The sequence below is a fragment of the Chiloscyllium punctatum genome, chromosome 50 (genome assembly GCF_047496795.1).
Source record: "Chiloscyllium punctatum isolate Juve2018m chromosome 50, sChiPun1.3, whole genome shotgun sequence".
Taxonomy (NCBI): domain Eukaryota; kingdom Metazoa; phylum Chordata; class Chondrichthyes; order Orectolobiformes; family Hemiscylliidae; genus Chiloscyllium; species Chiloscyllium punctatum.
In genome coordinates this window covers 32,873,600-32,882,971 of record NC_092788.1, presented here as the reverse complement: position 1 = coordinate 32,882,971, position 9,372 = coordinate 32,873,600, and the positions used below count along the sequence as shown (strand labels likewise).

Below are 9,372 nucleotides of genomic sequence, written 5' to 3'. Positions count from 1 at the left end.
AGAGAGAGAGACAGACAGACAGAGAGAGAGAGAGTGAAAGAGACAAAGAGGGAGAGACAGAGAGAAACAGACAGAGTCAGAGAGAGAGAGAGAGAGAGAGAGCGAGAGAGACAGAGAGAAACAGAGAGAGAGTTAGAGAGGGAGAGAGAGAGAGAGAGAGCGAGACAAAAAGAGAGAGAGAAACATCGAGAGAGAGCGAGAGATGGGGCGATAAGGGAGAAAGCAGGGAGAGTGGTTGGGATGGAGAGCGGGAGAATAACGTTTGACATCCAGGACACCGTCCCATTGCCTGGCAGAAGAGGTTCGAGCTCCTGTTTCCTCTGTCTCGCCCCGTTCCCCGTGCGGCCCCGAACACCCCCCCAGTTGACCACCACCCTGTGGGATCTTCCATTGACACTGCCAATACAGTGTGTGTGTGCAAAGACCATACCCAACCCCAGAGGGAACTGTGGCTTGAAAAGGTGGGCAACAGCACCACTTGTTGGCCGACCGGTGCCAGTGCAACACATTGCGACAAAAGGGAACCAGCTGAGGCCATTCAGCCCTTTTCTCCTGCTCTCCCAGCGATTATACCGCGCCCGTACAACCCCTACCCAACCTTTCAGCGCCTCGTTTTACAGCAATCTATATCCCCAGCCCGCCTTGAAAACATTAAAGGACACCAAAATTGGAAGGCGCAGTGGACAGCGAAGAAAGTTACCTCAAGCTTTCAACAGGATCTCGATCCCGATGGACTGAGGAGAAGCTGATGGAATTTAATGCAGATAAATGTGAGGGGCCGCATTTTGGAAAGGACAGATCAGGGCAGGGCTGAATGGGAAGGTCCAGGGGAATGTCGTGGAACAACGAGGCACAAAGTACATCTTGTGAAATTTGAGAGAGTCAGGAAAGATTTCCAAGGATGTTGGAGGGTTTGAGCTACAGGGAGAGGCTGGATAGGCTGGGGCTGTTTTCCCTGGAGCGTCGGGGGCTGAGGGGTGACCTTATAGAGGGTTATAAAATCATGAGGGGGGGGGGGCATGGATAGGGTAAATAGACAAGGTCTTTTCCCCCTGAGGTGGGGGAGTCCAGAACTAGATACACATCCTCCACCATCAAGACCTTATAGTTTTCAACCAAGGACTTTTCCGAATTCCGGTGTCTTGCGATCCAAATCTGTCCTCAGAAAACAATCTGCCCACTCCCAGAGATGAGTCCATATCCACATCTTGCCTTCAAAACAGAGAACAGATCTTGACGCAGTATTTTCGAGCGATCAAAGCTTATCGGATAGGGGGTGGCACGGCGGCTCAGTTGTTAGCACTGCTGCCTCACGGGATGTTGCAGGTTAGGGTGGATTGGCCGTGCTAAATTGTCCCCGTAGTGCCCAGGGATGTACAGGTTAGGGTGGATTGGCCGTGCTAAATTGTCCCCGTAGTGCCCAGGGATGTACAGGTTAGGGTGGATTGGCCGTGCTAAATTGTCCCCGTAGTGCCCAGGGATGTACAGGTTAGGGTGGATCGGCCGTGCTAAATTGTCCCCGTAGTGCCCAGGGATGTGCAGGTTAGGGTGGATTGGCCGTGCTAAATTGTCCCATAGTGCCCAGGGATGTGCAGGTTAGGGTGGATTGGCCGTGCTAAATTGTCCCATAGTGCCCAGGGATGTGCAGGTTAGGGTGGGATTGGCCCGTGCTAAATTGTCCCCGTAGTGCCCAGGGTTGTGCGGGTTAGGGTGGGATTGGCCCGTGCTAAATTGTCCCCGTAGTGCCCAGGGATGTACAGGTTAGGGTGGATTGGCCATGCTAAATTGTCCCCGTAGTGCCCAGGGATGTGCAGGTTAGTGTGGATTGACCCGTGCTAAATTGTCCCCGTAGTGCCCAGGGATGTGCAGGTTAGTGTGGATTGGCCCGTGCTAAATTGTCCCCGTAGTGCCCAGGGATGTGCAGGTTAGTGTGGATTGGCCCGTGCTAAATTGGAAATGCGGGGCTGGGATCTGGGTGGCATGTCCTTTGGAGGGTCAGTGTGGGATTGATGAGCTGAATGGCCCACTCCCTCAGTGCCCAACCTGCAGAAGTGTCCAAGACTTTGGCCGATCTTTTTGGAAGTGGGTAAGAGGCAGGACATGTGAGGCTGATGGTGGGGAAGGGGGTTTATGAGAGAGAGAGAGAGAGAGAGATGGGCATTTCTGGAGGGCACCATCCTCCCATTGGCATCCCCATCAGTGCGCAGGCCCAGTTGCCGGCCGTCTCAACACTCCACTGCCTTCTGCGAGGGCGCATGCGCTGCCCGGCACAGCCGTCTCTTTCAGCCAACGACGCCCCCCCACCAGCCGTGCGGACGCATGCTCTCTTCGCCCCACAGCCAATACGCAGGCGCGAATGCCGGCTCGTTCCCCCCCCCGTCTTTGGGCTCCCATTCTTGCCGATCCCAATCTACGCGCAGGCGCGGGCTGCCGGCCGTCTCCACCCCTGCCGTGTAGACGCATGCTCTTTACCACCTCCCGATTAGTGCGCAGGCGGACCGCCGGCCGTCAACACCCCTGCCGTGTAGGCGCATGCCTTGCCATCCTCACGCTTTTGCGTGCACGCTCCTTCTCATCTCCCCGCCCCCCCCCACAGCAGAAAGCCCATCCACCGCGCATGCCCACACCGGGCGGGCCGCTCTGCCCTCTGGGAGTTGTAGTCCCGCAGCCGCGGGAGGGCTGAGGGGAAACGGACGGAAGGCGGTGAGTCGACGGACTACAAAATCCGCCATGGCGGGCGAGGGAAAGGGGGTCGGATTGAAAGGTTTGAAAGTCTTGAAGAAAAGCCGCTTAAATCAAATCGGTAGACGGCGAGTTTGTTTCTTCGAACGTGTTCCGGTGACTCTGCGGTTACCAAAAGGCTCCCAGACACGAAATACCGCAAAAAGCCTAACCGAGTAGGCCCCAGCATTTCAACTTCCTATAGCCATTCCGCCTGACGTTTTCTCAGCTTCCCATATGGTCTAGCGGTTAGGATTCCTGGTTTTCACCCAGGCGGCCCGGGTTCGACTCCCGGTATGGGAAAGGTACCATTTTTAGTGCTTAATTGCAAATTCATCCCATTTTATTCCCCTCTCTTCAACACAAACACCCTCAGTCTGTGAGGTCGGTCACTAAATGCAAAATTATTTTACCGTTGCATTCCTCCTCAGGCTGCTAATGCAGTCGTAGTAGTAGTAATAGTGTACCACTAGAGTAGTGATAAACAGATCCATTTCGGAATACTGGGACCGCAGCTTTTTACAATATATATTAATGATATAGAAGATGGTATTAGTAATAACGTTAGCAAATTTGCTGATGATACTAAGGTGGGTGGCAGGGTGAAATGTGATGAGGATGTTGGAGATTACAGGATGACCTGGACAGGTTGGGTGAGTGGGCAGAGGCATGGCAGATGCAGTTTAATGTGAATAAATGTCTGGTTATCCACTTTGGTGGCAAGAACAGGAAGGCAGATTACGACCTCAATGGAATCAATTTAGGTAAAGGGGCTGTTCAGAGAGATCTGGGTGTTCTTGTACACCAGTCAATGAAGGTAAGCGTGCAGGTACAGCAGGTAGTGAAGAAGGCTAATAGCATGCCGGCCTTCATAACAAGAGGGATTGAGTATAGAAGCAAAGAGGTGCTTCTGCAGCTGTACAGGGCCCTGATGAGACCACACCTGGAGTACTGTGTGCAGTTCTGGTCTCCAAATTTGAGGAAAGACATTCTGGCTATTGAGGGAGTGCAGCGTAGGTTCACGAGGTCAATTCCTGGAATGGCGGGATTACCTTACACTGAAAGACTGGAGCGACTGGGCTTGTATACCCTTGAGTTTAGAAGACTGAGGGGGATCTGATTGAGACATATCAGATTATGAAAGGATTGGACACTCTGGAGGCAGGAAACATGTTTCCGCTGATGGGTGAGTGCCGAACCAGAGGACACAGCTTAAAAATACGGGGGTAGACCATTTAGTGACAGAGATGAGGAGAAACCTCTTCACCCAGAGAGTGGTGGCTGTGTGGAATGCTCTGCCCCAGAGGGCAGTGGAGGCCCAGTCTCTGGATTCATTTAAGAAAGAGTTGGATAGAGGATTGTGGAACCAAGGGTTATGGAGATAAGGCAGGAAGAGGATACTGATTGAGGATGATCAGCCATGATCATATTGAATGGTGGTGCAGGCTCGAAGGGCAGAATGGCCTACTCCTGCATCTATTGTCTATTGAGCAGCCAAAGGCACAGGTTTCAACTTTCCGACCTTCCCATTTTTTTTCCTTTATTTTGCGCAGGTTGATTATTTATTTTGCAAACTTTTTTTTTCCTCCCCCAAGAGGACCGCATAAAGAAATTTAAAAAACCCTTTCTTGCAATTCAAGTTGCCCTTTTTTTTTCTTGTGGAATTGTGCAATTTCTTTGCAATTCCCCGATTGGGTTTTCCATCCCTCCAGAGAAACACGAAAATAATTTCAGAAAACGTCTGTGCAGTTTTCTGTTATCTTGTCCAGAAGGATGCAAACAAATTTCTTGTTGTTTTGCCTCTCTCTCTCGCAGATGGAGTTTAATTCAGATAAATGTGAGGTGCTGCATTTTGCAAATCTTAGCAGGATCGGGGAGTCCAGAACTAGAGGGGCATAGGTTGGGGTGAGAGGGGGAAAAGATATACAAGAGACCTAAGGGGCAACTTTTTCACCCAGAGGGTGGTACGGGTATGGAATGAGCTGCCAGAGGATGTGGTGGAGGCTGGTACAATTGCAACATTTAAGAGGCATTTGGATGGGTATATGAATAAGAAGGGTTTGGGGGGATATGGGCCGGGTGCTGGCAGGTGGGACTAGATTGGGTTGGGATATCTGGGTCGGCATGGACGTGTTGGACCGAAGGGTCTGTTTCTCTATGACTTACACACTTAATGGTAAGGTCCTGGGGAGTGTTCCTGAACAAAGAGACCTTGGAGTGCAGGTTCATAGCTCCTTGAAAGTGAGGTCGCAGGTCGATAGGATAGTGAAGGAGGTGTTTGGTATGCTTTCCTTTATTGGTCAGAGTATTGAGTACAGGAGTTGGGAGGTCATGTTGCGGCTGTACAGGACATTGGTTAGGCCACTGTTGGAATATTGCGTGCAATTCTGGTCTCCTTCCTATCGGGGAAAGATGTTGTGAAACTTGAAAGGGTTCAGAAAGATTGACAAGGAAGTTGGAGGGTCTGAGCTACAGGGAGAGGCTGAACAGGCTGGGGCTGTTTTCCCCGAAGCGGTCTTTTCTCCCTGGGGTGGGGGGAGTCCAGAACTAGAGGGGGCATAGGGTTAGAGTGAGAGGGGGGGAAAGGGACCTGAGGGGCAACTTTTTTCCCCCAGAGGGTGGTGCGTGTGTGGAACGAGCTGCCAGAGGAAGTGGTGGGGGCTGGTACAATGACAACATTTCAATGGATGGGGGGGACATGGATAGGAAGGGTTTAGGGGGGAGATGGGCCAAGTGCTGGCAAACAGGGGGACTGGATTAGGTTCGGGTGTCTGGGTTGGCACAGACAAGTGGCACTGAAGGACCTGTTTCCGCACTGTACACCTCGATGACACTATGCCGGTGTTGGACTGGGGTGCACAAAGTTCAATTCACACAACACCAGGTTATAGATAAACAGGTTTAATTGGAAGCACTAGCTTTCGGAGCACTGCTCCTTTATCAGCTGCTTGTGAAGCAGGAATCCCAGAACGTCTCACATTCTTGAGATAACTTAAGGTTGTTATAAAGAAAAAGGTGACATCTCAGCTCAGACAATGCCTTAAAGGTGTGAGGTTAGAGTCCGCCTGTATCCCAATCTTGAGTCGGACTGGATCTATTTCCAAAATAGGAATTTATAGAATGTCACGTGGACTGACTGCCTGCAGCTTTTGAGCAAATAGATTAAATCTGTAAATATAATTCCACAAATACAAATTCACTGCACAGACTTTTATGTGTGCGCGCATGCATGAGAAATAGAGAGAGACAGAATGACTGAGTGCACAAGCTTTCATCAGCCTGTCTGTCGAATAGAAAGGTTGGCAAATTATGTTTCAAAACTTTAGTTCGGGCCGCATTTTGGCTCAGAGGTAGAAGACAGAGGGTGGTGGTGGAGGGTTGTTTTTCAGACTAGAGGCCTGTGACCAGTGGAGTGCCACAAGGATCGGTGCTGGGCGCTCTACTTATTGTCATTTACATAAATGACTTGGATGTTGAACTTAAGGTACAGTTAGTAAGTTTGCAGATGACCCCCCAAATTGGAGGGTGTAGTGGACAGCGAAGAGGGTTACCTCAGATTACAACAGGATCTGGACCAGATGGGGCCAATGGGCTGAGAAGTGCAGATGGAGTTTAATTCCGATAAATGTGAGGGCTGCATTTTGGGAAAGCAAATCTTAGCAGGACTTATACACTTAATGGGACGGTCCTAGGGAGTGTTGCTGAACAAAGAGACCTTGGAGTGCAGGTTCATAGCTCCTTGAAAGTGGAGTCACAAGTAGATAGGATAGTGAAGGAGGCGTTTGGTATGCTTTCCTTTATTGGTCAGAGTATTGAGTACAGGAGTTGGGAGGGTCATGTTGTGGCTGTACAGGACATTGGTTAGGCCACTGTTGGAATATTGCGTGTAATTCTGGTCTCCTTCCTATCGGAAAGATGTTGTGAAACTTGAAAGGGTTCAGAAAAGATTTACAAGAATGTTGCCAGGGTTGGAGGATTTGAGCTACAGGGAGAGGCTGAACAGGCTGGGGCTGTTTTCCCTGGAGCGTCGGGGAGGCTGAGGGGTGACCTTATAGAGGTTTACAAAATTATGAGGGGGGCATGGATAGGGTAAATAGACAAAGTCTTTTCCCCCTGGGGTGGGGGAGTCCAGAACTAGAGGTTTATAAAATCATGAGGGGGGGGCATGGATAGGGTAAATAGACAAGGTCTTTTCCCCCTGGGGTGGGGGAGCCCAGAACTAGAGGGCATAGGTTTAGGGTGAGAGGGGAAAGATATAAAGGAGACCTAAGGGGCAACTTTTCCCCCCAGAGGGTGGTACGTGTATGGAATGAGCTGCCAGAGGAAGTGGTGGAGGCTGGTACAATTGCAACATTTAAGAGGGCATTTGGATGGGATAGATTGGGTTCGGATATCTGGTCGGCATGGACGTGTTGGACCGATGGGTCTGTTTCCGTGCTGTATGTCTCTATGCACCACCAGAAGCCGTAGATGCTTCGGAGAGGGTATGGGAACCAGGGTATTGCCTTGCCCTGGAGGCCTTTCATCATAATGTTGGATCAACTCGGAGTGTTTTCAATGGAAAGATGGAGGCTGAGCCTGGCTGTCTACAAAGAAAGGACCCAATGCCTAGATGGGGTGGACAGTCAATAGACTTCCCCCTTCACGGGGACGGAAAGGTTAATGAACAAGAGGGTATTAATTTGGAGTTATAGCAATGGACAGCACAGAAACAGAGCCTTTGGCCTAACTTTGGGCGGCACAGGGGTTAGCACCGCTGCCTCACAGCACCAGTAGACCTGGGTTCAATTCCCACCTCAGGCAACTGTCTGTGTGGAGTTTGCACATTCTCCCCGTGTCTGAGTGGGTGGGCTCCGACTTTCGTCCCACTGTCCAAAAATGTGCACGTTAGGTGAACTGGCCGCGCTAAATTGTCCCGCAGAGTTTGCTGTAGGGGAACGGGTCTGGAGTGGGTTACTCTTCGGAGGGTCAGCGTGGACGGGTTTGGACCTGTTTCCACACTGTAAGTAATCTAAACTTGCCCGTGCTGACCCAAATATCCCAGCCTGGTCCCGTCCCCGTTTGCCAGCACTCGGCCCACATCCCTGGAATGAGAATGTGAGGGACTGCAGATGCTGGCGATCAGAGGCGAGAGTGTGGTGCTGGAAAAGCACAGCTTGACGGAGCGGCGTAATCTCGAAACATCGATTCTCCTGCTCCCCGGATGCTGCCTGACCTGCCGTGCTTTTCCAGCACCACACCCCCATACCCTTCCGATCCAAGTCCCCCATCCAAATGCCTTTAAAAATGTCGGCATTGTACTAGCCCCCACCACATCCTCTGGCAGCCTCGTTCCCCACACGCACCACCCTCTGGGGGAAAAAGTTACCCCTCGGGTCCCTTTCCCCCCCCCCCCTCACCTTAAACCTACCCCCCTCTAGTTCTGGGCTCCCCCACCCCAGGGGGAAAAGACCTTGTCTATTTACCCTATCCATGCCCCTCATGATTTTATAAACTTCCATAAGGTCACCCCTCAGCCTCCGACGCTCCAGGGAAAACAGCCCCCGGCCTATCCAGCCTCAAACCCCTCCAACCTTGGCAACATCCTTGTCGATCTTTTCTGAACCCTTTTCAAATTTCACAACATCCTTCTGATAGGAAGGAGACCAGAATTGCACGCAAAATATTCCAACAGCGGCCTGACCAAGGTCCTGTAGAGCTGGTGGGGGCCTGGAACACACTGCAAATCGGTGAAAGCGACATTTAGGGTGTATCTTTATAGAAGTATGGAGATATGTGGGATGTCGCATTGAGGTTATACAGGACTTTGGTGAGGCTTGGTCTGGAGCAGTGTGTCCAGTTTCCGGTCGCACCATTACAGGAAGGACATTATTCACCCGGAGAGGGTTCGGAAAGGGATTTACCAGGATGTTACTGGGAACGGAGGGTTTGAGTTAGAAGGAGAGGCCGGGGGCTGTTTTCCACTGGAAGTTTGGAGTTTGTCCTTGTAGAGGTTTATAACATAACGAGGGATGGAGATATAGTTATCTTTTCCCTAGGGTTTGGGGGATTTCACGACATGGGGAAGCAGAAGGGGAGAGGAGAGAGACACGAGGGGCAATTTGACGCAGGGTGTGGAATGAACTTGCTGAGGAATTGGTGGATGCGGGGTGCAGTTACAAAATTTCGAAGGCATTTGGATACATCCATGGATAGGAAAGGGATATAGACCAGGAGCAGGGGCAGGTGGGGGACTAGTTGAGTTTAGGATTACAGTGGCTCAGTGGTTAGCACTGCTACCTCACTGCTTCAATTCCAGCTTCGGGCAGCTGTCTTTGTGCAGTTTGCACATTCTCTCCTCCCCCCCCCCCCCCGCCATGACTGTGTGGGTTTCCTCCGGGTGCTCCGGTTTCCTCCCACAAGCTAAAGATGTGCAGGTTAATGTGGATTGGCCGTGCTAAATTGTCCCCCGTAGTGCCCAGGGATGTGCAGGTTAGGGTGGATTGGCCTGTGCTAAATTGTCCCCGTAGTGCCCAGGGATGTGCAGGTTAGGGTGGGATTGGCCATGCTAAATTGTCCCCATAGTGCCCAGGGATGTGCAGGTTAGGGTGGATTGGCCGTGCTAAATTGTCCCCGTAGTGCCCAGGGACGTGCAAGTTAGGGTGGGCTGGC

The 9,372-nt window shown here is 51.3% G+C and overlaps 1 protein-coding gene and 1 non-coding gene across 2 annotated transcripts in view; both read left to right on the top strand.

Annotated features, from left to right (window-relative positions):
• The first annotated feature begins 2,730 nt into the window (after positions 1-2,730).
• LOC140470040 (uncharacterized) overlaps positions 2,731-9,372 on the top strand; it is a 31,073-nt gene continuing 24,431 nt past the window's right edge. The window contains exon 1 of the mRNA XM_072566499.1: positions 2,731-2,897. Coding sequence (XP_072422600.1) covers positions 2,731-2,897 — 167 coding nt within the window. The remainder of the gene's footprint in view (positions 2,898-9,372) is intronic.
• On the top strand, positions 2,953-3,024 carry trnae-uuc (transfer RNA glutamic acid (anticodon UUC)). Its single transcript has one exon. It is a non-coding gene; the product is annotated as a tRNA-Glu (tRNA).